At 52.9% G+C, this 27,616-nt stretch overlaps 1 protein-coding gene across 3 annotated transcripts in view; it reads left to right on the top strand.

Moving 5' to 3' along the window:
- Positions 1–3,646: 3,646 nt before the first annotated feature.
- RFTN1 (raftlin, lipid raft linker 1) overlaps positions 3,647–27,616 on the top strand; it is a 167,491-nt gene continuing 143,521 nt past the window's right edge. The window contains exons 1-2 of one of the 3 annotated variants that reach the window (XM_040963354.1): positions 3,647–3,755; positions 20,763–20,915. In XM_040963354.1, the coding sequence (XP_040819288.1) occupies positions 20,771–20,915 (145 nt within the window). In that variant the 5' untranslated portion in view covers positions 3,647–3,755; positions 20,763–20,770. Of the gene's footprint in view, positions 3,756–5,624; positions 5,835–14,043; positions 14,307–20,762; positions 20,916–27,616 lie in introns of those variants that run through there. The other 2 variants (XM_040963337.1, XM_040963346.1) reach the window with 2 other exon arrangements.

Below are 27,616 nucleotides of genomic sequence, written 5' to 3'. Positions count from 1 at the left end.
CTTCCAAAAGTTTTACACAAGGCACTGTGTGTTATGAAAAAAACCACACACGCATTTCAAAAATTTCTCACCAAAACAAACTTCTCTTTTAATTCCGTTTTCCACAAGTGAGTTTGCAGACCTCTCATTTGTGTCCTTCCCCCTGTCCCGTGTGAGCCCGACGCCTGTTCAGCCAGGCAGTGTGAGCGTGTCCCACGGACGGGGGATCCAGTGAAGGGCAGGGATGCGGAGCGCGCTGGCAAAGCTGCAGGCCCAGGGCTAGGCGGCTGTGTGCTTCCCAAGGGAACCCCGAGTGGTCCCCAGAGAGCAGATTCTCTCTCAGCCACAGGAGGGCCCCAGCACCCCACTGCCGGAGTGCTCAGCCTGGGAATTCAGAGGTGAGAGGAGGAGGGGCTTCAGGGGGCCCAAAAGACTGTGTGTGTGTGTGGATGGAACACTTGGCTGGCATCCAGCATTCCCTCAATTGGTGATGCCTGTGGGTGGCATTTGCAAAGTGCTAGTTTGAGTTCCACTTTGTACAAAAAGTCCCGGGCTTTGGCTGATGGGTGTACATATTAAAAAAAAAATTTTTTTTTTCCAAAAAAGCAAAAAACCCCTCTAACAAGCTCCCTGCCCCCCACCGCAGTTGACTTGACTACATCCCAGAAAGGGTGTCAGAGACATGTTGTAAGTCTGGCATGAATGCACTGTTGTCCCAGGGCCACCGTCCTGTGACAATAAACAAAGGACAGGGGGTTCCCCCAAAACCCCTGGCTCCAGGGTGGGGACTCGGGCCCCTGTCACCATGTCTTGTTCCCTCATGGGAACAACTGTTACCCCACACGGGGCCTGCTGCCTGAACCCTTTTAGGGAAGAGAATCTGGCCAAAGCGTGATCCCGCCATGACTGCGAACCTGCTGGAAATATTAACTCTGATGAGAAAAATGAGTAATTCTTTTGTCTCCCAGGACACAGAGGAGTTTCTGAGATTGCAAGTGTGCAACCTGGGCTCTGTGGCGCTGCAAATAAACCACTAGGACAATTGCTGCTCAGGGTCCCCGGCTTTTGTTGTATCCATTTCCTGCCATGAGCTGTGACGGCCACAGAACGACAGGCGATGGAGTTTTCTGGGGGCAGAGTTAGGGGCAGGGTGGGTCGGAGGGAGGGGTCGTGGTGAGATCAGGGTGAGCAGTGCAGGAGCTGGGCAGGAACTCTGCTTCCCTGCGGGCCTCCGTGCGGCCAGGATGCAGCAGAGGTGCCTGTCCGTGCCCTGGATGGCCTGGGGACCCGGTGAGGCTCCGGCAGGCGCTCCAGGCACCGGCACCCATCTTCTTACACACACAACACAGTCTGGCTGCTTCCTCCGCGTGCCCAGGCTGGCTTAACACCCCTCCCTTCCACAGGGGGTAGGGGAGACTCGGCTTCCCTATTAACTCGGGGCTTGCGTTTTATCGACTCCCAGCACTCTCAGGACCCCGATTCTGGGCCCATCTGTGACCTGTCGTGCAGTAATAGCTTGGTTTTCCCCGTGTTCGACTCCCTCCCTGAGTACTTAGTGTTAAATCGTAGGGGGAGCGAGTGTGAGCTGGGGAGAAACAGCACTATTACATGACCCCCGATGAGACCGCTGCGAGAGAATTAAAAGCTGCCGCCCTAGGACATTCTAACAGATGACATTGTGAGGTTGCCAAGGTAACCCACCAGGATACAGTTCCAGCATCTTTGGGGTTGATGCTGGGGAGGCGAGGTCAGCTAGAGGTGAGGCCCAGCTGCCCAAGGTCTGTCCATCTCCTGGCTAACCAGAGCTCGGCAGCCAAGTGGAAAATCGAGAGAGGTTTGTACAGACACAGGCAAAAGCCAGGAACTGGCTCCTCGCTGGCTCGTCCAGGTGGAAGAGAACTGGAATACTCTGAGTGATTGCTGAATGTAGGTTACACAGAGCTGAAACAGATCCGTATGTGGGGCAGGCCTCGTGGCACAGCGGACTAAGCTGGCGCCTGGGACTCTGATATCCGAGCGCAGGTTCAAGTTTCTGCTCTTCGGCATCCCATCCAGCTTTCTGCTAATGTGCCTGGGAAGGCAGCAGGTGATGGCCCGGCTCCTTAAGTGCCACCCACGAGGGCGACACGGATGGAGTGCCCAGCTCCTGGCCTCCAAGCCTGGGCCAACCCTGGCTGTTCCGGGCATTCGGGAAGTAAATCGGCCTTTGGAAGCGCTCTCTCCCACCCTTGCTTGCTTTTCAAACAAACAACAAATCCTTAAAAAATGTATCTGGGTGCTAACGACGCACGCATTCTGAAGTACTTCTTTGAACACCTACTATGTGCCAGTTGGCAGCACCAGGATATCCAAGAAAGAAAGTCAAGTGTTAAGAAGACCTCAGAAGTGCAGCCCCACACAGGAAGTCAGCTAAGACAGCCACACACTCAGGGAGACCCTGCGTGGAAGAAAATGGAAACAATCTGAACAGCTTATTAACCTCAGGGACCCCGTGCTAAAAACAAACACAACTGCCCCAACCACCTGCACAAGAGTGACAGGGTGGACGCACTGAGCTTTGAGGACAGGAACCGCTCCCCAAGCACAACCAGCTCTTCCTGCAGCCCCTCCTCTGTTCTTCACCCTGCTCTTTCGTGATATTTCTTTTCACTTCACGCACACACCTGTACACTGCTGTTCAGACACCTGTAAAGGATATATATATATATATACACACACTATATATATTTATATTACACAATGGACACATGGAGATGCTGTGTCCAGAGCCTCGACGATGATGCCGGCGACTGCAGCAACGAACAGCACACTGCTGCCTGCACATCTTTCCCTTTTTTCTTACTACACAACAACCCGGCAGGAAGTGCTGTTTTACCAACCAAGAGGCCCAGAACCGCTTCACCAACCCTTCCTGGTCCCACGGCCAGGAGGTGCCGAAGCTGGCTGCCCATTTGGTCCTCTTCACCCAACACTGTGACCTTGTTCTGCTGAAACAGCTCCAAAAGAGAAAGTCCACCTTGCTTCAATTCACTAAGGCAGTCCGGAGCAGGAGCTGGATCTGTATGATTCCCCCCCTGGCTGGCCTCACGTTAGCAGGTACGAGTGTCTGAAGTAGGTCCAAGAGGGTGTCAGGAGGCTCAGTTACTCCAAAGAACTACGTCAGGCTGCGCTCGCGACGCCCGGGAGGCTGCCACCTGTGGAACGGGGCGAAGACCAGTCCTCTCTCCCACTGCCCCTCTGCCCCGCAAGTCATCAGCCCGGCCTGCATCCGCCCTCGGAGGACGCCCAGGCGGCGCGCCTTCTCCCGGCCGCGCCAGCCCTAGGTTAGCCGGGCGTGGGGAGTGCAAGGGCGTGGGGAGGCAGGCGCCTCGGCGTGGGCGCGGGCTGCCGAGAGGGCCAGGGCTGCGGCGGCCGCCACGCGGCTGCCCCCCGAAGACGCCGCGCCGCATATTTGGCCCATGAGTTCAGAGGAAGAGGAAGTGTAGCGGGCGCGCGGCGGCGGGGGCGCGGCGGGGCTGCAGCCGGAGCGCGCCGGGCGCGGGGCGCAGCGAGCGGGAACGCGGCCGCCGCGGGCTCCGGGCCGGGACCGACGCGCCGCTCGCCGGAGGGACGGACGCGGGCGCGCCGCCTCCCCGCCCCGCCCCGCCGCCCACGCGCCCCGCCGCCCACGCCCTCCGGCGCCGCAGCCCGGACGCCGCGCAAACTTTGCTCCCGGGACGCCGCGCGCAGTCTCGGGCAACCCGTGCCCGTGCCTTCTCCACGGCCAGTCCCGAACGGTAGGTGAGGGCGCGGCGGAGCTCGGGGTGCTGGCAGAAGCCGAGCCCTCCTTTTAGCCTCACAGCCCCGGCGCTTGGCCGAGAGGTCGAGCCCGCGTGGTGCCTCCCTGCAGGTGACCTGTGCTGGGGCCCCGGAGCTGCATCCTTCCTCCAGCCCGGGTCAGGGAAGGGCCCGATGTGTAGACGCTGGGGGTCTTGGGTCAACTTTGGGGTGTGTGTGTGTGTGTGTGTGTGTGTGGAGAAAATCCCTGGTCCTAGGCAGAAAGAGGTTTTTCGGAGCAGCCTGTGGGCCGTGGGCTCTGCGGCTCGGGCATCTAGGAAGGACGCGGAGGGGGAGCTTGGAGGCTACAGGTGGGTCCGGGACACGCCGCTGCCGGGGTCCTCGTCGAAGATGAGGCGGGAGCTGGCCCCAGGACCCAGGTTGCCGCAGTGGGCCAGGTGGGGCGGGCACCCGCTGCCAGCTCCCGGCGTGCGCCCGGCTGGAGTTTGCTGCGGGGCAGGGGTGCGTGGCGGGCGGGCACAGACGGGCCGCGCGTTCAAGGGGGAAGAGACCCGGGTCCCCTGGCGCGGGAAGCAGGGGCTCCCCCTCCTTCCCTCGTCCTAGTCCACTTTGCCAGACTCAAGGGACGCCAGGCTAGGTGGGTGGCTGGGTGAAGGAGCACGGTATCTATTTCGGGAGACTCAGAGGCCCGGCACGCGCTGCCCTTCACCTCGGGAGTTGGTCTGGAGGAACGCTCGGGCGGCCAAGGCTGGTCCACGACCCGGGCGCGCACCCTGCTGCTCCCGCTCACCCGGCCGCTCTGTGTGCTTGTGGTTGGTCTCCGGGGACGCTGGGTGGTGTCAGCGAGTTTGGTTTTTGGGGGGAGGAGGGGGCTTAGGAAAAAACAAAAAGTGTTTTTTCTTTTTTTTCCATTTAAATAGAAAGTCTGGTAGAAACGTCCGCGAGGGGCCGCCTTGTTCTCAGTGGGTTTGTCTGCCCTTACATGCTGGGCAGACGGGCGTCTGGAGCGCCTGCCCTCGCGTGTCATCCCGGGATAAGTGTGGAGCCTGGCGGGGAAGGAAGCCGCCTGTAACGTGAGAAACTGGGGGCAGGGCCGCTGTGTTCCCCCAAGTGCCCCCGGCTGCCACATACCTAATTGCTACCTCTGAGTAGCTGAATTCCGACCAAGTTCAAGTGACCCCAGATGTCACCAAACCCCACAGCGGGCTTAAGCAACAAGCTGTTGGGAGCTCTTTGGTGCCTGCGCGCTAACCTCATGAAATCACGTTAACCTCAACCGGAGCGCTGCATCCTCTAGCCCTCGGTGGGGGCTTCTGGCCCCGCAGCCAGGACGTCAGCCCCTGGCTGCAGTTGTCTATCAAGTGTGGCTGGCTTGGTTTTCCTTTGTTTGTTTTTTGGCTGCACGGACGTGGGGGCAAAATGGAAGTGGAGTGTTGTGCAGCTAGCTAATAAACGTAGTGCAGGAATTGAGAGAGAATATGTTGGGAATACGAGTCAGTGAGTCCTTTCTCCCTCTGAGCGGGGAATTTTTGGCTTACATTCAAGGAACTGCTTTGTCTGTAGGGAAACGGGCAGAAAATCTTTGGCGTGAGTGATGCGAGTTCCTGTAAAGCTTCTTGGCTTGTCCAGCCTTCAGTCCAAGGCAGAATTGAAACTGCGTGGCCCCGTGGCTTGGTGGGCGGGGTGCCTTCCTGAGTTTCTGACATGATGGGCAAGGGGAGGGCACTGCGGCTCTACCCTCTGCCACCCCGTTTTTCTCTTCTGTTTTTAAGGATTTATTTAGTTATTGAAGGAGACAGTTATGCACACACACACACACACACACACACACACCCCTCTTCCAGCTGCAGGTTCATCCCTCCTCTCCCCAAATGATTGAATGATTGCAATGGCCGGGAAGGGTCCGGCTAAATCTAGGAGCCCAGAGGCAGAAGGTCCTTTGACATGGGCTGCAGGGGCCCAGGCACTTTGGGCTATCCTTCACTGCTTTCTCAAGCGCATTAGCAAGGAGCCAGATTGGAAGCCGAGCGGCTGGGACTCCAACCGATGCTCCGATATGTGGGAGACTGGTGTTGCAGGTGAGTGGTTTAGTCTGCAGTCCTCATGCCCTCGTGCAGAAAAGCTGCAAGAGCAGTGACCACCTGACTGCCCATACTTAGGGTCTGGATTACCACCTGTCGTTATTGGCTTCCTCACACATCTACATGCCGATCCCACTGCCCATCAGTCCAGCTTAGTTCACAGGTTTTTAAAGTAAATTATACACACTGATCCAGCACCCTGCTGAACATTTCAGCACATGTTTTGTTAGAGCTCAATATGTGGCCATGATTTTTTTCTTAAGATTAATTTTATATACAGATAGTGAAACGCACCAGTCGTGAGTGTCATTTGCATAATGTTTTGGCAGACGCATGTACCTCTGTGCCCCTATTTCCTATACAGAGCGTATGATCAGCAGCCCAGGGACTTCCTTCCTCCCCATCGCTTGTTGCTCCCTGTCCCGATTCCCCAGTTGGTCCGTTGGTCACCCTGTGTGTAAGCTGTGCTTGAATGTCTTAGAAATGGAATTTTGCAGAAAGCTCACTGTGTTTTTGAGATTCATAGTATGTATATTAAATACTCGGCCTTATTGTTGAGTCATCTTCAGGGCCATGTCTATGACACAGCTTAGTGCAAAGGTACTTCCGAAGGTCTGTGGAGTTAACAGAGAAGCTGATTTTGGTGTAGAAGTGTTTCTGAAATCTGTGAAGAAGACCCCTGGGCTGTTACCCTGTAGAACTTACAGGTTATCCCCATTTTGGGGTTATTGTGAGTGAAGCTGCTAGGAGCATTTGTGCACGTGTCTTCTTGGGGACACATGTTCTCATTTGTTGTGGAGTGAGCCGCTGGAGGATGGAGAGGTGACATTTGCAAATCTTTAAGAAATGGCCAGACTTCTTCCCGTTCCGCTCCCACCGTTTTATGCTCCCACCAGCAAAGATTTCCCACTATGGAAGTCCAGGGAAGACGGTCCTGTTTTCCTGTTCCCCGGTGAGAAGTAGTGTGGCTTGGACCACACTGTTGGTTGAGGTCGGAGTGTCCAGGCCCCAGGCCTAGCTGGCACAGCCAGGAGCATGTTGCGTGTCACGGGTGGAAGGCCGGAGGAAGTTCTGACTGCCAGTAGATGGTTTAAACTTCAGCTATCGCATGCAGTCAGATGAGTGTTTTATTTTTAGAGATCTTCGGAGAAGGGGATCCCATAGGGGAATGTATTCTTGCTTATGACGGAAGACTGATGGAGTACCTTCTAGAATAAGAAAAATAACCCCCAGCTCTGCAGAATTCTACCCAACTTCTGCCTGGAAGCTCCCTTGGGGATTTCTGGCCTGTTGGCCTTGTGGACGTGAACTTGTCGAGATTTCCCCTTGGGTTTCACCAGCCAGGACAGCTGACTGTTGAAAGAGCAGTGTTTGCTTTCCCGTGCGAGGGGTTTGGCCAAGGAGAGAGAATCGGGGGCCTGTCCACCTCCGTCTTTGTGGTCTGGAGAAGAAAGTGAGCCTGCCTCATCCAGGTCCTTTTAAACCATCATAACAGAACTTGACCTTGGCTGGTCCAAGTAGGGTGCCCTCCTGCCGTGTGGCACCCCAGAATTAAATTGTTGCATGTCATCTGAGTGTCCTTGTGCTGGCTGGGCCTCTTCATGGGGGGCACGTGGCAGGACACGGTGTGGGGACGGCCTCTTCTCCTGAAGCCTGGTACAGCACCTGCCACAGGTTAGGGGTGGCATCAACATGGGTGCCAGGAATTCTGGACTGATTCGGTTCAGGTGATCGCCCCTCTGGAGGTGGACAGTGGGTGCCGTGATGTCACGCCTGGAAGTGTTTCTCTGGAAGCTGAGTCACAGGTGGTGCTTGCTCTTTCCAGACCCTGTTGGGCACCTGGCGTGGTGTAATCTGAATGTCATCCTCGTGAGAGGCGGGCGCTGACGTTAGCTGCACTTGAGCCTTGAGGAAAGTGGAGCCTAGCGAGGTTAACTTGGCCTGTGTTCTTGTTCTCGTGTTTCTGAGGCCTTGCGGGATGAGGCTGTTGGGATCTGTGTAGGAGCACAGATTTCCAAGTCCGTGAAGCCATGGTGTGTGTCGTAGAAATGCACACTGGATCCTCGGGGTTCACATCCAGGAAATGACACGCCAGGATCATGTTCTGTGGTATCTTCCTCATTTGGCTGGCTGGGGGCCTAAACAGGAGTACTGGTTTTCTGGGGCACAGGTGTTTTGGTGCTGTGTGTTAAGCTTCTGCTTGTAGTGCTGATATTTCACCAATGAAAGTTCTGGCTGCTCAGTTTGGATCCAGCTCCCTGCTAACGTGCCTGAGAAAGCAATGGAAGATGGCCCCGTGCCTGGGCCCCGCCATCTGCGTGGGCGATTGGGGTGGAGTTCTAGGTTCATGACTGGAGTCTGACCCAGCCCCAGCCATTTGTCCATTTGGGGAGTGAACCTGTGAATGGAAGATCTCTTTCTCTTCCTCTTTCTTGGTTATTCTGTGTTTCAGATAAATAAAATTCAAAACACATAGATTATTTATAATAATTATTCATTATTAAATAATATATCAAGATGTTGATTAGCATTATCATCAATTTAGGATATTACAGGTTCAGGATATTCTTTATTTAATTAATTAGTAATTATTATCAACCAGTGTATTAATAATTGATTAGGATATGATTGATTAGGATTCTAATTTCAATTGAAGGAAGGGACAGCTGTCACCTGCCCTTTGATGAGCCTCTGTAGCTGGGTGGGCCAGCGGTAGACCCAGGAGCCCCCTGTGTTTTTGACAGGCAAATGTAAACGAACTGATGTTAAGTGCAATATGGAACTGACTTCTCGGTCTCCCTGGCCACGAGCCAAGTGGCCCAGAGTCTCGTGTGGCTGTTGGCTCTGGAACTGGATGGCGCCTGCAGCCAGACCTGGGCCTTTTGCTCCTGGCTGGACGTCCAGGTTGATGGTGCTGCCGTAGTAGCAGTGTTTTTCTCCTTTGGGTTGAGAATTGCCGCCTGACTGGCTCGGCCGTAGGCTGCTTCTCACTGACAGAGGGATAAATTTAGCCAGACATTGCTTTCAGGTTTACCTTGCCGAGGTTGAGTACGTGTGATCTTTGCTCCCCTTCACACTCGGGTTTTGACACACATGTACGTTTCCTCTCTCTCTCCGGGGCTTGCAAAGGGCCTTTCATGATTCTCATGGTGTGTTTTATCAAGGCGCTTGCTCGTGAAGGCTCGGCGTGGCAGGCACGCGGCAGCTGCTGCTTGAGCCGGCTAATGCTTTACTCTCCAGATCCCAATCCCGTCCAACTTTCAGTGTGTGTTTGTGTGACTCACTCCCTACCTGGGTTGGATTCAGGAAGAAAAATCCCTCTCAGCGGGCCAGAACCAAAGTGCTCAGAAAGCAGGTCACGGCTTTGGCTGTGGCTCCCTGCCAAGGCTGTGATGGAGGAGATACCTTGGGACTTTCCTGGGCATGACCTGCCCCTGGGGTGCAGAGGGTGATGGGGTGGGTGTTGGAGCCAGCAGCTTTAGCATCCCTGTGCTGCCGGGCTGGGGAGGGTGGGCGTGGCTCCTGTCGAGTGTATTGCTCCAGAATCAGGCAGGGGAGGGCAGGCTGGGTGACAGGACCAGCCGGAGGTGGAGCGTCTGCATCACTGGGCTTTGTTGTGTTTGCTTGACCAGAGGTGAGGCTGTCCTGGAACCCTATGGCGGTGGCTTCTAGGCTTTACCAGGAAGCCACCTTTTCCCCCTCAACCCTTTAAATTTTTTTGGGGGGCCCGGCGCGGTGGCGCAGTGGTTAAGGTCCTTGCCTTGCACGCCCGGGATCCCATATGGGTGCCGGTTCTATCCCTGCAGCCCCGCTTCCCTTCCAGCTCCCCGCCGGTGGCCCAGGAAAGCAGTCAAAGACGGCCCAAAGCTTTGGGACCCTGCACCCGCGTGGGAGACCCAGAAGAGGCTCCTGGCTTTGGATTGGCATAGTATCGGCCGTTGCGCTCACTTGGGGAGTGAATCATCAGATGGAAGATCTTCCTCTCTGTCTCTCCTCTCTGTATATCTGCCTTTCCAATATAAATCTTAATTTTTTTTTTTAATTTTTTACTTGCAAGTCAGAATTACAGAGAGAGCAGGGAGAAGACACAGAGAGATCTTTTATCTGCTGGTTCACACCCCAAATGGCTGTCACAGCTAGGGCTGAGCCGGTCTGAAGCTAGGAGCTTCTTTTGGGTCTCCCATGGGTGCAGGGGCCCAAGCATTTGAGCCATCATCCTCTGTGGCTGTTGCTCTCTCCGCCGTGTGCTCTGCTGTGGATGCGGTTGGACTGGGCCCCGGGATGCACCTGGCCCCCAGGGTCAGTGTTGGCAGTGCTATAGCTTGGTTCACTTCTGATTTCTGTGCCTTGTGGCAGTAACGCAGCCACGTGTGCCCTCGGCAAGTGGCCGGGGCCATGCTCTTGAATTCCCCAGAGGTGTGAGCTCGGTAAACTTCTTTTCTTTATGAAGAACAGAACTTCACTGTTGGACTAATATTCTGTGCCAGATTTATGAATTGAACTTCATCATAGGTATGTATATATAGCATTGGCAAAAAACACTGTGTGCACTTTCTGGGGTTCTGTCCTCTCTGTAGTTCCGAGCATCCACAGGGTCTGTGGAGCATAGCCCGTGCAGGTGAGGTGGCTCTTACGCCGCTGTTGGTAGGTGCTGAGCTCTGCTGAGCCCCAGCAGACACTCAATCACTGGGTCTAATGTAGTCCTCATCCTATGAAAAGACATGCCCTGCATCTGGGCCCATTGTACAGATAAGACAAGTGAAGTCACAGAACAAGCCAGTGGGCGCACCAGGATTTGGACTTAGACAGTGTGGACTCCAGCCTGTGCATCCAGCCGTGGTGATGCGCTGTTAAGAATATGAACTTGGAGCCAGCACAATAGCTCAACTGGCTAATTTTCCAGCAGCACATGCTGGCATCTTTTATGGGTGCTGGTTCATGTCCTGGCTGCTCCATTTCTGATCCAGCTCCCCTCAGATGGCCTGGAGAGCAGCAGAGAGCAGCCCAAACACTTGGACCCTGGCAGCCACATTGGAGACCCAGAAGAAGCTTCTGGCTCCTGGCTTTGGCAGCCTTGGCTGTTGCTACCATTTGGGGAGTAAACCAGAAGATGAAGTTCTCTCTGTCTCTTTTCTTCTTCCTCTCCCTCTGTAATTCTGCCTTGCAGTTGGATAAATAAATCTTTTGCAAAAGAGAAAATACCAAGGCTTCTTGAGGAAGAACTGACTCTAGACCACTTTTAGACCCAAGACTGAAATCAGCTTTTCTAAAAGTCTCTCTAGCTTCTACAGTTCCTTCAAATAGAAATTTCTCTTACCTCTTTCTGCCCTGTTTACCTGTCTAGGTATGCACACACACACACACACACACACACACACCCTTCTATCTCACACATGTGTGTTTACACACTCCTCCATTGGTTCTGTTTCTCCGGACGACCCCAACCAACAGTGGGGTCAGGATGGAAGGGTGGGGACATTGGGAAAGGAGTTACTGGAAATAGCAGTGATGGGCACAGGTCGTCTGATGTGACTCTAAGGCCAGACAGGACTGGGCGGGAGGGGGTTTGGTGTGAGGCTGAGGTCTCTGTGTTGGATGTTGGGTCTGAGTGCTCCCCAGGCCATCCTGTGGTGTAGGATGGCTGATCTGGCTGATGGGAATTCACTAGAGATGTGGGGGAGGTGGATTTTAGGCAGGATGGTCCTGCAGAGTGGGAGCTGGCTTCAAGTGGGAAGTGAAGAGTTGCAGCAACCCTCCCCACTCCCAGCACTGGGCAGAAGGCCAACTTTGGGCAGGGGCACAAGGGCAAGGGGAAGGTTAGTGCCTCAGGTGTGAGATGGGATGTTCAACCTTGGCAGGGGGTACCATCCACAGAAAATGGGCAGGAGGAAGCCCAGGCTAGTGGGCAGGGTGTTGGGTGCTTTTTGGGTACAGTACTCCTTTTTTTGGGCAGTCCTGGGAATGCTGCAGCAGCCCTTGGAATTGTCAGCTAGGTACTGCTCAGATAGGCAGGGGAGGGAGCCGGGAGCTGCTTGACCTATGTGACCTTGGGATGGGAGAGGTGCATCTGCGAAGAGACAACATTGCATGTAAAATGAAACAGAACTTACTTATTTTTACTTGAAAGACAGACAGAAGCAGATCTTCCATCTCCTAGTTCACTCCTCAAATAAGTACCCACAATAGCCAGGGTTGGACTGGGCCGAAGCTGGGAGTGAGGACCCAGGTTTCCCTGCAGGTGGGAGGGGACTCCAGCTTGAGGTCCTTGAGCTGTGGCTGCTGCTTTCCAGGGTTCTCAGCAGCAGGGATCGGAGCCAGGGCTGGAACGGAGGCTCTGTCCATTATGGGACACAGACTCAAAACTGCTGTGCCAAATGGGTGCCCCCAGCCCACTGCCCCATGGGCACATGTGGCAGTCCATATATTGGTTGCTTTTCCTCAATCCTAGGTTAAGACACCCCCACAGGAGGGGGCGGGAAGCCCAAGGTGTTTGGCACTTTTTTGATGTATGTGTGTTTTCAAAAGACCGTTCAATTGTAAGCTATACATAAATATTAAGATACTTGGACCTTACTCTGCTAGGTAAACGATTCCTCTCCCCCTCACCAAAGAGATGCCCTGTGAATGGAATAACTGTTAATCCCTACGGTGGATTATTCTAGGCCTGAAGTGCAGGTTGTAATGCGAGGCTTGGGAAGGTGGGGAGAGAGGGAAGGGCATGGGGGCTGTGTCTGAGCAGTTTTATTTCTGCCAAAAAATTGCAAGTGTGAAGCAAATAAGGTAAAATGTAAGCATTTGTCAAATCCAGGTGGCAGGCACGTAGATGTCTCATTTTCTCTCTCTCTCCGTATGTTTGAAGTGCTTTGCAATTAAAAGAATTTTAGGAAAGTGAGACTAGAGGAGGCTGGGATGCAGATGTAGAGGTGGGGTGGTGTGTGTGTATGTGTGTGTGTTTGTGCATGTGCTGTGTTTGGGACAATGACAAAGGAGCCTGCGAGCCTGCGAGCCTGGGAAGGGGGCATCTGAGGTAGACAGAGCCCTTGTGGGTGGGGACCCAGGAGTTAGTTCCAAGCTGTGGCTCTCAGCTTTGGGTGAGACTTTTCAGAGCCTGCTTGGAACCCAGCTGCCAGAAAATTGCAGAGTATTGGGGTGGGGAAAGCCTGGGCTGGCTCCAGGAGTGTTAGTCACTGGGGGCATGTAAGACATGGCAGTGGCTCAGGCTGCCCACCCCACCCATGGACTCCCAGCATCTCACCCAGGGCTCCTGCTTGGGCTTCTCTATGAGCTGAGTTTCAAGGAGTTGTTTCCTGTGACGATGGCGATTCTGCTCCAGCAGGCTGGGAGTTGGGGCCTGGGAGTCTGCATTTCTACCAAGCTTCTGGGGATCCGAGGCTGCCCCTGGAACCCCCTTGGAGTAGCCAGTTGTTCAGTGAGGCCAAGGAGGTGGTTGTGACCAGGACCACCAGAAACATGCTCTGGGCCGCCTCCCCCTAGTTGGCATGCCTTAGGGTGTGGGGCTGGGGTGGCAGCAGGAAGCTGGCATTTTCTTTGTGTGGGGTAAGCACTGCTCCCATCTAATGTTATGTAAAACAAATTACCCCAAAACCTGGTAGCTCTGGCATCTGCTCCAACGCCCTGCCAGGCTGCTTCTCTTCTAGGAGAAACACTTGCAGCATACACTGCCCGGGTTAAGGATCTGAGGCTATGGACCAGGTTGCCCCACAGCTTACAGGCCAACAACCGTAATTGGGTGTCGTCTCGTTTCCGATTGTGCCATGTGACTTTGTCGGGCAGTTCTGACTCATGACACTCCCAAGGTAGAAACCAGGGTGTTGATGGGGCTGGAGGTCTGCTTCCCTGTGGGCACAGTATCGTGTGGCAGCTGGCTGTCCCCAAGAGAATAAAGCAGAAGCCACAGGTTTCCTCTGACCTGTTTGTGGGTCGCACAGCTGCATTTCTGTCATTTCCCATAGGCTAGCCCGGTTGGCTTTGTCCCTGTGGGAGGGCACCTCGCCATGCTGTGGTGTCAGAGACTGTATACCAGATTCCTGATTGACTTTGCAAAATTTATTTATTTGAAAGAGTTACAGAGAAAAGGAGAAGCACAACTAGATGGAGAGAGAGAGAGAGATATCTTGCATCCATTGGTTTACTCCTCAGACGGCTGTAATGGCTGGGGCTGCGGCAGGCTGAGTTCAGGAACCAGGAGCTCCTTGCAGGTCTCCCATGTAACAGGAGCCCAACCACCTGGGCCACCCTTCACCATGAGCAGGGAGCTGTGTCGGAGCTGGAATGGGATGCTGGTGTCACAGGAGGCGGGGTTACCCACTGTGTGCCAAAGCTGTCCCCCACTTACTGTTTTTAACTAGGCAAATAAATGCAGTGCTTGAAGATGCCACCTGTAAGCTCGTGACTCAGAGAAATGTTCCGTTAACATGTGGTTTATGTTCTGCCGATCTGGACAAGAATGTAAGTTTTAGAGTCTTAAACTTGTTTATTTATTTTTATCTGCTTAAAAGGCAGAGAGAGAGAGAGAGAGAGAGAGAGAGAGTCTGTCTTTTATTTGCTGGCTCATTCCTTGGTGTTTACAAAAGTTGGAAGGCCTGGCCCAGGCCACAGCCAGGTCCCTCTGGGTCTGCCACGTGGGTGACAGAGCCTAAGCCACTTGAGCCATCATCCGTACCTTTTCAGCTATGTTAGCAGGAAGTGGGTTCAGAAGATGAGTGGGTGGGACTCAAACTCGTGTTCCAATATGGTGCGCAGACACGCCGAGTGGCAGCTTCAGCTGCTGCGTACACCTGCCCAGGAACGTGCACTCTATCTACCAGTACACACAGACCCTCCAAGGAAGTGGCAGCACACAGAAGTGCTGGTCTTGTTCTTTATGCTTGCCATTTTTTTCTTTTGATTGGAAAGTCAGATTTAGAGAGAGAAAGAGACAGAGAGAAAGATCTTCCATCTGCTGGGTCACTCCCCAAATGGCCGCAACAGCTGGAATTCAGCTGATCTGAAGCCAGGAGCCAGGAGCTTCTTCAGGGTCTCCCACAGGGTGTAAGGTCCCAAGGCTTTGAGCTGTCCTTGACTGCTTTCCCAGGCCACAAGCAGGGAGCTAGATAGGAAGTGGAGCTGCCAGAATATGAACTGGCACCCATCTGGGGTCCCAGCACATGCAAGGTGAGGATTTAGACACTAGGCTACTGCTCCGGGACCTTAAGAAGCACTTTCAGCAGGTGAGGTATAGTTAGTTGTCTTTCACTTTTCCAGCTTTGTTAGCACAAAGTTGACATTTCGCACCGGTTGAATTAGTTGGATTTTCAAGTTTCCATGGACAAAGATGGATGGGGAGATTCTTAATTTGGGTCATCTGCTCTTTGCGTGACTGCATGATGTAATAAACAGGCTCAAATCTTCAAATATGGAATTTGATTGTAGAAATAAAGCATGAGTTTGCCAGCTGCTCCAACATCCTGCCTGACATTGCCTCGACTCTGGCTGCTTGGCATGAGCTGTTGGCACTTGTTATAATTAGCTTCGCGGCTGTTTTGGATTAGTGGCAAGTGTGGGACCTGAGAGATCCCACTTAATGAAACTAATTTGTATTGAGAAATATAATCACATTTAGTACCCCATTATTGTGTGCATGTTAATGGATAGTAAAAATGAACCTTTAAGCCGAGGCTTATGTAAACTCTAGCTGGAAAATGATCTTTTAAGAAGCCAGCCCGTTGGGTCAGGCATCATGGTGCAGCGGGTTAGGCTACCACCTGGGCATGTGCGTTCTGGATCAGGGCGTCGGTTTGAGTCCCAGCTACTCTGCTTCCGATCTGGCTTCCTGCGGATGTGCATGGCAGGCCAGCACGTGCTGGCCCAAGTACACTCAATATGGGAGACCAGAATGGGTTTTATGAGTACTGGGGTTTGTGAGCATTTGGTGGGTGAACCAGTGAGTGGGAGGGCTGTCTTTGTCTCTCTCCTCTCATTCCCTTCAAATGAATGAATAAACCTTTTTTTTTTTTTTAAAAAAAATATGGTCTCTTTGAAGTAGTTTTTGGAGTGCTTTTTTTTTTTTTAAATGGGGAGCTTTAGGAATCATTTCAAAAACAAAAATAGAAAATTTTTAAGTTAAAATTTTTTTTTTTTTACAAAATTTATTTTTTATAATGATTACATGGTGGATCAGGGTGGGAAGGATCAAGGTTTAGGGGAAATTGAGTGTACTCATTGCTTCCAAATTTGTTATTTCTTGTTATTTCTGGAGGAAGGGGAGAGACAAAGGGGGGAATTACTCATGACTTTCCACACGTCCCAGTACCCAGGGATGAGGAACCGCCACCTCCTATCAACCCGGGGCCCATAAATAAAGGACTCTGCCAGTTTGTGCTTGGGCACTGTGCATCTTTTTTTGTCTGTTTCCCTGCTATTTCACCCTATGGAGAATGTCCTGTACTGTGAAAACCTTTAGGGAAGTTTTTCTTGGTAACTTGATAGCTGCCAGCTCTGTCCAGGGGGTCACAGGGATGTGTGCCCTTAAAGACTAACTCCTGTGCACTCGGCAGCCACAGCCGATCCTGTCGGTGAACTCACACGTGGGATCAATACGTGTCGTGCTGGGTGCCCATGCCACGCGCCCTAGCAGCCTGCAAGGGCAGAGCTGGAGTTGGATGGACCAGAGATGTGGGCATGGGGACCTCTGAGCAGATACCTGTGAATGTTAGCACAGGTTCCTTACCAAAGTAAGTGATGCTCCAGGAGACGTGGACCTGTGACCAGCACCTTGCCCGGGGCTCCACCCGGTGGGCTCTCTCTCCAGAGAGCTGCTGGTGAAAGACCTGGCTCCTGGCTCTCCTAGAAGCCTCCTGCAGGGCTGGCCGCAGCCCCCAAGCCTGTCACTCATCACTGTGGCCCTCCCCTTCCTGTATCTTCCAGCCCAGCGTCCCCTTGCTTGCTCCGCATTTACCGTAGACACATGAACGCTTACATCCATGTGAGAAACTGAGTGTTTAACTACTCCTGCCTCTGCTCTCTAAGGCCTCTGTCCTCCCTAACTCCCCTCCAGCCCCCCGCCCCTTGAAAGTTCACTGCTCAGAAACTTTTTCCCCCTCGGCAGCAAGGCCAAGGAGACACTCCACGAGCTGGGAGAGGGGTACTGCTCCGTCCTCTAGTCTTTCTTTTCTTTGCTGTCTTGTGAGCTGAATCGGGACTGCCCTGGGATGGGGGAAGCTGCGGTCATCTTTTCTGTTTGGATAGATTGGGGACAGGTGTGGAGGAGTGCTGTGAGGAAGCGAAAGGCGCACAGGTGTGCCACTGGGGAGCAGTCGGGGCAGATAACACACTAAAGGCGTGGTGGCCAGCATGGCCCTTGGCACTGTTAAGGTTAAAATGTAAGCATCGGGTACAAAGCTTCAGACAAAGGTGGATTGTTTTTGAGTGCTGGTGGCTGCCAGGAGCCCATCCTACGGGAATACACGGGACTTTCACACTTGATGCTGTGGGAAGGACAGCATGAACCCCGATGCTAGCATTTGCATAAACGCAGAGTGGAAGTGGCAGGGTTTTTTTGGGGGGAGGGAAGAAGTCTCTTTTTGAAAGTTCCTCAAGGTGAAAGTGAAGGCTGGTGTCGGACCACTGTGGGTAAGTGGCAGGACGTAAGGAAGCTGACCACACATTCCCCCGGGACCCAGAAACTCCCGTTGTACGTAAACATCAGCAGGAACGTGCTCACGAAGCCGTGCGACACAGGTGATTGTACTCACCGGTGGTGTGGTTCCTAGCAGCCCCTTGCAGGAATGCACCCCGCACCGTAACAGGCACATCGGGCGATGGTCACAAGACTGAATGTTCCACAGCAATGAATATACAGAAATAGAAAATATACAGAAATTCATCCCCACAGAGCGGTGGGGGTGAATGCCAAAGTCCAAAAGGTGTTGGGAGAGGGGGGACAGAGAGAACAATATGTATTTTATTTTTTGTAAAGATTTCAAAGATTTTATTTGACGCAGTTATAAGGGAGATGGGGGAGAGTGAGAGATCTTCCATTTACTGGTTCACTTCCACAAAGTACAACAGCTGGAGCTGGGCTGGTCCGAAGCTAGGAGCCAGGAACTTCTTTGGGGTATACCTTGTGGGTGCAGGGTCACAAGGCTTTGGGCCGTCCTCTGCTGCTTTCCCAGGCCACAAGCAGGGGGCTGGATGGAAAGTGGAGCAGCCAGGACTTGAACTGGAGCCTGTGGGATGCTGACATGCAGGTGGCTGCTGCGCCTTGGCTCGGCCATCCCTGAGAGAGGGATCATGCTGGTGGCGTAGGGTCAGCAGTGGGGGTCAGTGGTGACACCACAGAAATCAGCCAACACCCCAGATCTGGGGGAGTTCCCCTTCTGGAAGAGATCCAATTGGGGTAGATGTGTTGCAAGTCATGCCTTCTAGTCTCTACGTAGTCTTTCCTGCTTTTGGCGTGTTTTGAGGAGTTTTTCATCTTCCTTTAGATCGTGGTGTCGGATTCTCCCTTTGTGGTTAGAGCACATGTGTCCAATTGAGGTGACCAGTGAAGGCCTCACAGTGTTGAAATCGCGCCTCTGCCTGCCACGGCCCTGACACATAACTGGTTAGAAAGGCGGATCACGTGGAACTGGCTTGGCGGTGTGCCACGCTAATCCTCCACCAGCAGTGCCAGCATCCCATGTGGGCACTGGTTCGTGTTCCGGCTGCTCCATTTCTGATCCTGCTCCCTGCCTGTGGCCTGGGAAAGCAGCAGAGGACGGCCCAAATCCTTGGGACCCTGCACCCACGTGGGAGACCCAGAAGAAACTTCTAGCTTCAGACAGCTCAGCTCTAGCAGTTGTGGCCATTTGGGGAGTGAGCCAGTAGATGGAAGACCTTCTCTGTCTCTCTGTAAATCTGCCTCTCAAAAACGAACACCATCTTTCAAAAGGGCGGATCCCAAGTCTAAGTGGGGGCTTGAGTTCTGTTTACTCGTAGTGGTGGCAGGTGCCTTCTTCGGGGCTGCCTGTCTTCCACTTGTCACAGAGGCCCCTGGTGGGTGTCGTAGCCCTCTGACTGTCCCCCTTACTCCTGCCTGCACTTGCCCTTCCCACCTTGGGCTTCCTGCCCCTGCTGGCTGCTCTCTGTAACTGTTACAGTCCTGTGTCCCCCTGGGCAGCCCAGCCCACCTCCAGTGCTTTGCCGCTTGCCCATCCTGGGTTGTAATGTCTCCCCCACTCTCCCATAAGGTGAAGCCCACGCTGGGTGACTGTCCCTGCCGGTGCCTGTAACAGGCGTGCAGGGAATGCTCAGGGCGAGGTCTCAGTGCGCTGCTGGCCTGTTGGCGTGCCTGTTTGGGTGGCCATCCTTGTGTGCCTGTCCTCCGGGGTTGCCTGGTCCCAGCACTCGGGGGTCTCACCGTGCCTTGTGTTCCGTCTACCCAGCAGGTGCCCGCTTAGCCTGTGTGCCTCTCAGCTCCTCTCTGTGCAGAGCCATGGTGTGTTTTACAAGTCGCCAGGCCATGCATTTTGCACATAAATCACATCCGCTCTGACCCTTTGGACGTTAATGCTTGCTGATGAAGGCGAAGGGAAGCCTTCCTGTTCCTCTGTTCTTTCAGAGCACAACCTGGCCATCGGGGCACCACCCTTCTCCTCCCTCCGCCCCGCCCCCTGTGCCCTCGCTGCTCCTGAGGGAGTGCACTGAGCAAAGGGAAGTTCTTCTCTCTGCAAGGAAGTGACCACCAGGTTGCTGTGCATATGATACCCTTGGCCATTTAGTATTTCTGGCAACCGTGCTGTGATGGCAACACTGGGATGCCCAGGGCGGGGTGGGGAGTGGTCAGGCTGGTGACCCTGTTGCTGCTGTTTGGAGGGGAGGGATGACAAGTCACTTGGATGTTGCTCTGCCTGGGGGTGCAGAGGTCTGTCTCGCCAGCCCTGGTCAGGACCGGACGGGGAGCCCACCTGAAGAAGCACCTGAAGCTAACGTTTCTGCATTCTCTGCACACTGCAGCCACAGAGCTCTGATATGTGAGCGTTTCTGCCTCCAGTGCCTCTGGCTCTGCTGTTAACATGCAGTCGGTTCTCATTTGGGCCTGGAATGACTGAGTGGCAGAGGATTGCTATTTCCTGTAGTTGGAGCTGAGAAAGAAGGAAAGGAGGAGGGCTGTTAGACGAGGCCCATCAAGACGCCGTCGTGAAGTCTCAGGTGATTCATGAATGAACGGTCCCTGCTATAAGTAATGATGTTGAGAAGCTGCTGGAGTTTGAAAATTTCTTTTTACTCCTTACTAACTCTGGAGAAAGGAATACCCCTTACTCTTTACTGATGGGCGTGGGTTGCCTTGCTAACTCACTTTTATAAAAGGTTGATTTGTTTTTACTCAGAAAGCAGGCTTAGAGAGAGAAGGACACATACAAAGAGAGAGAGAGAGATCTTCCATCTGCTGGCTCACTCCCTGAATGACTATAACAGCTGGAGCTAGGCTGGTCCAAAGCCAGGACCTTGGAGCTTCTTCAGGGCCTTGCATGTGGTTACAGGGGCCCAAGGATTTAGGTCTCTTTGCTTTAGCAGGGAGCTGGATGGGAAATGGAGCAGTTGGATCTCATACTGGTACCCCTTTGGGATATTGGCATTGCAGGCAGAGCTTTAACCTGTTATGCCACATTGCTGGCTCCCAAATCCCATTTTTAAAATACCATGCATACACATTATGTAAATGGTTCTAATGTGCTCTCATGGGGACCTAAAAGTACATAAATAGGCATGCTCTAGGTGCCAGGCAAATGTCCTGGTGAAGGCTGGGTGATACAGGCTGGCATGGGTGCTGAGATGGACATGTGCTGCCCTTATGCCCAGTGGGCCTCTGCTTGCTGTAGTGTTTAGAAGGCAAATTGCAGAACCTAGCTTCATGTTCTTCCCTTTTGTCCTTCTGGTGGGCAGCTGCCGTGATGGGGTGCGGACTGAACAAGCTGGAGAAGCGCGACGAGAAGCGGCCTGGGAATATCTACTCCACCCTGAAGAGGCCGCAGGTGGAAACCAAGATTGACGTGTCCTACGAGTACCGCTTCCTGGAGTTCACCACGCTCAGCGCTGGTGAGTGTGGGCCTTCCGTGCACCCCTCCACCTCTCCCCATGCCCCGGTGGACAGGTGGCTGGGGGGAAGCTGCTGCAGAGTGGACCAGTTTACAGGGGATGCCTGCATGAATCCAGACTTTGCTGTGGCCTCTGGGTCTTTAAAGGGTAGCGACAAACTCAAGTGAGAATGCCGGCCACTGCTCACTGCGTCTTGTGCGTGTGTACTGCGCTAGCATATTGCACTCTATGAGCATAAGCAGAGTGCATATCCATTACAGACTGAATGATCACTGAGCAGGGCCGTGTCTCAGTCCAGCAGTCCACTGATTGAGTTGAAAGGGGCCCCCAAGCCAACGTGCCTGCGAACTGTTGGTAGCAAACCCAGTGGAAAGAGGCGGTTTGCCCTATCTCCTTGTGTGCACCTGCCAGCCACCAGTGCCTGCCCATTGTTCAACTGTCTTTCAGGAGGGTTTTTCTTCCTGGGCTTATTCTTGGCCTTGCCCTTCTGAGCCGGATGGGATGTCCTGGTCATCTGCCATGTGTAGTGTCCAACATCTCAGGGGACAGGTCATGGGGTGGCTGATGAGCAGTGATCTTCATCTGGATTAGCCGGAGCACTGGCTGAAATGCCCTACTGTGTGCAGCTGAGTGTTGCACTGTTCCAGGACAGGTTGCGGAACCTTCCTTGGCTTCTTGGTGCTTCGTGCCTGCCTGATGGGAGAGGGAGAGAGGACTCGTGCCCTGGAAAGAGGAGCTTAGTAGGTCGTAACACTTGGTTGGAAAAGCTGTGACATGTGGTTTTTGCAAGAGGAAGAATGCATTCTGCCTCCTCTCCTGGCGAGTGGAGAGTGCTGAGTGGGCACTGGGTCACTGGGTCATCTTCAGACCACTTGATCGCAGCTTCAGTGAGCAGAGAGGAGAATGCACTTGGGGAAGCCCCTGTGTTCATGGGTGGCAGCTGGGTCTGCTTGGGAGTCTCTGAGGGCCATCCCCGGGCCACTCAGCCTGTGGCATCTCCTGCTGTGAAGTGAGCAGATGCAAGTCCACCTCCTGGGGGGTGGTGAAGCCCTGGGCACCGTGGCTGGCACATGGAAGGGGCTGCTGGTGTCTCCCTCGTCGTCCTCACTGTTTTTATCTTCCTCATTTTTGTCGCTTCTCCACTTGTCCCAACGCTGTTGTCCTTGCAGCCACTCTGCCTGAGCTGAGGATCCACCTGCTACTAGCCCTGAGAGAGGTGGGCAGCTAGGGGTCTGCAGGGTCCCAAGCCATCAAGGCCCCAGCATCTTCCACATCAAGTCTCTTCCTCATTGGAAGTGCTTCTGACACAGATTATACAGCCCTAATTGGTGCGAGGATTCACCCCTGGCTTTGATGTGTTCCATGATTGCTTGGGTCCCCATGGCATGCTGGGTGTTGTGGAATGACTGTGGAAAACTCCAGAGTGTGTTTTGGGAAAAGGATGGATTGGAAGCAGGAGGAGGTGTTGAGTGCCATCTGTGGGGTGGTCCTCCTTCCTCTTAGGTAGTTTTGCATCGTGAGGATGTGTCTTTTGTTGCTGAGAAGAACGATGGTGCTGGTTGTAGAGTTCTGAACACACACACACACACACACACACACACACACACACACACATTTTCATGTCGACACTTGGGTTTCCTCCTTCCTCTCTTGTTCTCTGGCTCTCTGTGCTCCAGAGACAGCAATATCCACGCAGCATGTTAGCACTGTGCTGAATCGTTGTCAGCTTCCTGGTTGTAAGGGGGACATGTGAGCATTGCAGGAAAACACATCCCTGGCCTTTTTGGGTCTGGTTCCACGTGGGCAGGAGTGGCGCTGTTCTCACCCACTCTCCCACCATTTGTCTTTCATGGTCAGGTACTTCAGCCTTGTTGTTTCTCAGCATCTGCCACCCCAGGCTTCTGCTTGAGCATCCTCGCCAGGGAACTCCGTGGCTCATCGCTTGAAGTCTCTGCTTTCCCTGATCATCTATTTAAGTTTTCTGTTTACCCCCGCCTTGCCAGCTCCCAGCTCCCCATCTCTTTCCTTTCTGAATGTTCTCCAGAGCACTTTCTGCCATGTAAGGTGCCACATGATGTTGCTCATTGCAGCTATCTTCCTTCCTTCATTGAAAGGTAGCCCACCTTGGGGGTGGCATGGTGGTCCACTTGACTGGTCCTCTGCCTTCAAGTGCCAGCAACCCATGTGGGCACTGGTTCGTGTCCTGGCTACTCTACTTCCCACCCAGCTCCCTGCTTGTGGCCTGAGAAAGCAGTGGAAGACAGACTAAAGCTTTTGGACCCTGTGCCCGTGTGGGAGACCCAGAGGAGTTCCCTGGCTCCTTGCTTTGGATTGGCTCAAATGTCGACATTTGAGGAGTGAACCAGTGGATAGAAGATCTTTTGCTCTGTCTCTGCTTCTCTTTTTAAATCTGTCCTTCCAATAAAAAATTTTTAAAAATCCTAAATTAGGCAGCCTCTCTTCCTGCAAGTGCAGGGATTGTATTTGATTCTCAGCTGTGCCCTCAGTGCCCAAACAGTGCCTGGCGCTTAATAAACCATTGGGAAGTAGTTGTTGGACGAATAACCCACACGTGTGTTTGTTGCTGCTTCTCTGTGACTTGCTGGGCTCCAGCCTACGGCCTGGTTGTCTGTGTGCTCTGAAAACCTGATTTAATGGCTGTATATGATTTAATCACTTGGTGGACCGTAATTTATCCAGCGGTCCCCTTTTATTGAACATTTAAGTTATTTCGGGCTGTGGGCTATTATAAATAATGTTGTGATAAGCAATGTTGTACATAAATCTCTGTGCACATTTCTGACTATTTCCTCTGGAATTGCTGAGTTGAGGGATGTGAATGTCAGGACTGTTGATAAATTGCCACGTTGCCCTCGAGACAGGACCTGTTTGCGTGGAGCAAACGTTCGATCCTGCTCAGCTCCTGAGCGGGTTCCCCTGGAGAAATGAAGCAGGAGTTCTGGCCGGCGCCCAGAGCTCTCTGTTGCTCAGCCTTGAGTTGGCTCCGTCAGTCAGCCCCCTGGGGTACTAGGGATGATGGCTGTGGCGTTGCCTGCTGCCCCAGGCTCCTGTCCCTCCCTGCTTGCCCTGACCCCACCCTGCTGCAATGGTCTTTTCTGACAATTGTCTTATTAAAACTACTGTCTACTGCACGCCTGCAGTTTGTCAATCTTGGCTTTATGGCACTTTTGTTACATCACCTCGGTGTCTTCCTTCAGGGCAAAGAGCAAACCTTGTGCGCCTTTCTGTTCATCTTCCTTGCCCAAACCTGGCTGGAAAGAGCTAGAGCTGTCCCAAACAGCAGGATCCTGGGACACTTGAAAGTAGATGGTACACCTGCCAACTGGTCTCCCAGGTAGCCGCTCTAGGTTTTGCCCAGTGATTCCAATGGGATCATGTTTCGTTGTTCCAGAAGGCAGTAATACTGCGTGTCACTTTCTGTGCTAGGATTTCAACTCCTGAACTCATGTTTTTTTTCTTTTTACAGCTTTATTGAAAAATGAGTGGATAATTTTATATCAGCAGCATTCCAAGAGGGCACCTATTCATGTCCGGGCTGCCTTTCTTCCAATCCAGCTCCCTGTTGATGTACCTGGGAAAGCAGGGAAGGGTGTTTGGGCCTGTGACACTCACCTGGGAGAAGCAGGTGGAGCGCCTGACACCTGGCTGGGCCCAGAGCTGGCTGTTGGAGTCTCTGGGGGAGTGAGCCAGCAGATGGAACATTTTTCTCTCTCGTTCTGTCACTCCCCCTCCTCCTCTGACTTTCAGTAAATTCATTTTAGTATTTTTCAAAGATCTCTTTGTTTACTTGAAAGGGCATTATCAGAGGCCCTAGCTTAACCCACTCTACCGCAGTGCAGGCCCCTTAAATAATCTTATTTTTTCTGGAGAAGATGCTTCTCTGATGTGTAAGCAAACATAATTGGAGGAAAGTTTTTGGGTCACGTCCACCTGATGACATAGGCTTGAAGGTGACCACATGCGCTTCTGAGAACATCAGCATCAGAGTGAGCAGTTTTGTCTGGTACTTGAAGCTTGATGCCATCCTGGATGGTACTGGAGCATGTGGTCTCACTTGTAAGCTTGCCAGAGTAAAAAACAAAAAGCATCAGGAACCTCCCAGGGAGGCCCATAAGCTGCCAGAAGTTTCCATTTGGGGCACTTGGAGCAGCTCTTAAATTTCCAATTAAGTTTGGTCACCGAGGGCTGAACCTGCCCCTGATGGGTTTGGTCGCAGGTGGAGGCCCGTCAGGAGTCACATTATCCCTTTGAAGTGTGCGTTTTGCTAGTGTCTCTGTGTCAGACTGCTGTGAAGTCACCTTGTACTACCTGTGTCTGCTGTGAGAATTAGCTCTATTTTATGTTCAGTGCTGGGGACTGTTGGCTTAGTACCACAAGCCAACAGTGCCTGGGGTTTGGGCACTGCTTGAACACTCTGTCCAGGTCAGGTGCCACCAACCTATGAGATGTGATCGTTAATTAAAATTGAAACACTCCAGTTCCTTCCTTGCTAGGTCACATTTCAAGTGTTGATTAGGCTATGCAGAACTTACACATTCATGCAAGTGTCCTGCTTCCTGTTCAAGGGAGGAAAGCTTGGTTCCAGGTTGGTATCTGTGTCTAATTCAGGATAGTGTACTCCTGTACCATGCATGCATGCTCTGGGCTCATACACACATAGGAGGATGCTTCATTGATCCTGGAATGTTGCCTGCATGTCAGCTTTCACCAGGTGCTGCGTCCTGAGGGCTGCGGGGTGACCCGTCCGGGAGGCGTTCCTGGTTGCCTGAGTCTCCTGGCTGCTGTAATAGAATACCACGGACTGGCAGTAAAACACCCCTCATTTATTTTCTTACAGCTCTTCAGGGACATGATTTTCTAGCTCTGGCGTGGAAGTCAGGGAGTCAGCAAGAGTGGGTTCTGGGAGTGGGGGACAGCTCTAGTCCTGGAGTGCCGGTGGCAAGCTTTGTGTAGTATCATTAGGTGGGCGAAGGCGGCAGGAAAGCTAGAGAGTGCTGTTGTGTTCCGTTTTGTAAGGACACTCCTCCTGAGACCTGATCTGAGCTTCATCATTTCCTTACTCCAAACACTGTTGTCCTGGGGGCTAGCTGTCCACCGAGAGGCACAGCGCAGGCCTGGCACTGGCCGAATCTGTTACTCTAGATGACTGGAGCATCTCACAGTCATCCGGTACTTGCCGCTGGAATGATTGACACAGGGAGTGCCAGTCACTCCCAGTCTTTTCGGAGGGATGTGCATCAGAGAAGGCATGAGATCTGCAGGTGCATATGGAGATGGCCAGGCAAAAAGCAGGTCACAGAAGGCCATCTCTGCAGCTCAAGGGCACAACCTGTGGGAAGGACCAAGACTTAGAGGTCTGATCTTTTGTCATCTGCTCCCAGCACCCCCACTTGCGTCTCCCCCAAGGCCACACTCCCCTCAAGCTGAGCTGCTTACAGCTTGCCATATTTGCAGTGTGGTCTCCAAAGGTGGGCAACACGATTAAATGTGCATTTTGGGAAAGATCTTTCTGGATTTAGAATGAAGAACCAAGCAAGGAACAAAACTGGGTGAGGCGGAAGCATTTGGGAGCCAGTGCAGTTGCCAAGCAGGGTGAGACGGACCCCATGGGACCAGAGTGGGTGGGGCTGAGAGAGATTAGGAAGCACCTGGTGGGGACCTGGAGGAGGGGCAAGTTGCTGGACATCTGGGTGGGTGGCATGGGGACTACATGTCAGGTGCTCGAACCTTCCCTGGGCCACATAGAAATTGCTTGGACCAGCAGTGAGCAGTTGGGCTCGCTTGTCCACAGCCAAGCCACCAGGCCTACTGAGTGGTGGCTCAGTGGCATTTGCATGGCTTACGGTGATATGTGCCTATGTTCAGACCCTGGTTTGATGAGTTTGGGTAAATTTGACATCCATAAAACCATCGCCATGTTCAAGATCCTGACTTTTTCCAGAAAGCTCCCTTGGGCGCCCCCTCACCCCAATAGCTATAGGTGGCTTTCTTCTCTTAGAAATGGAATCCCACAGTAGGTGCTGTTTGCTGTGCGGGCTTCTTTGGCTCAGCTTTATGCGTCTGTCATGCACCTGTGCTGCATCCCCCCTCCCCCTGTGGGGAGTCATTCGTGGCTTGGATACACCATCATTTGTTAAAGCAGCCTGATTTTGAACACTGGGGCTTTTTTCAGTTTGGGACTTTTGTGAAAAAATGGCTGTGAATACTCGAGAAACAAATTTTCATGGAAAAGGAGTTTTTTTTTTTTTTTAAAGATTTGTTCATTTGGAATGCAGAATGACAGTAAGGGCGTGGGGAAGACAGGGATGGGAGAGAGAGAGAGAGAGAGAGAGAGAGAATCTTCCACCTGGTGGTTCACTCCCCAAATGGCTACAAAGGCCAGGGTTGGGCTAGGCTGAAGCCAGGATCCTGGAACTTCATCTGAGTCTCCCACGTGTGCACTTGGGCCATCTGTTGCTCTCCCCAGCCCTTAGCAGGAAGCTGCATCGGAAGCAGAGCAGCTGGGACTTGAACCAGTGCTTGGATATGGGATGCTGGCATTGCAAACAGCTGTTTATCCCTGCTGGGATGAAATGGCAGTTCCCATTTTCATGTTGCTGTTGTTGAGTAAATACGTAGGGATGCAGTTGTTGGGGTGTTTGGTAACTGAGTACTCACCTTTATCACATGCTGCCTGGCTT

The sequence above is a fragment of the Ochotona curzoniae genome, unplaced genomic scaffold, assembly GCF_017591425.1.
Source record: "Ochotona curzoniae isolate NIBS_2020 unplaced genomic scaffold, NIBS_Ocur_1.0 contig_1302, whole genome shotgun sequence".
Taxonomy (NCBI): domain Eukaryota; kingdom Metazoa; phylum Chordata; class Mammalia; order Lagomorpha; family Ochotonidae; genus Ochotona; species Ochotona curzoniae.
This window is presented reverse-complemented; position numbering and strand designations above follow the sequence as displayed.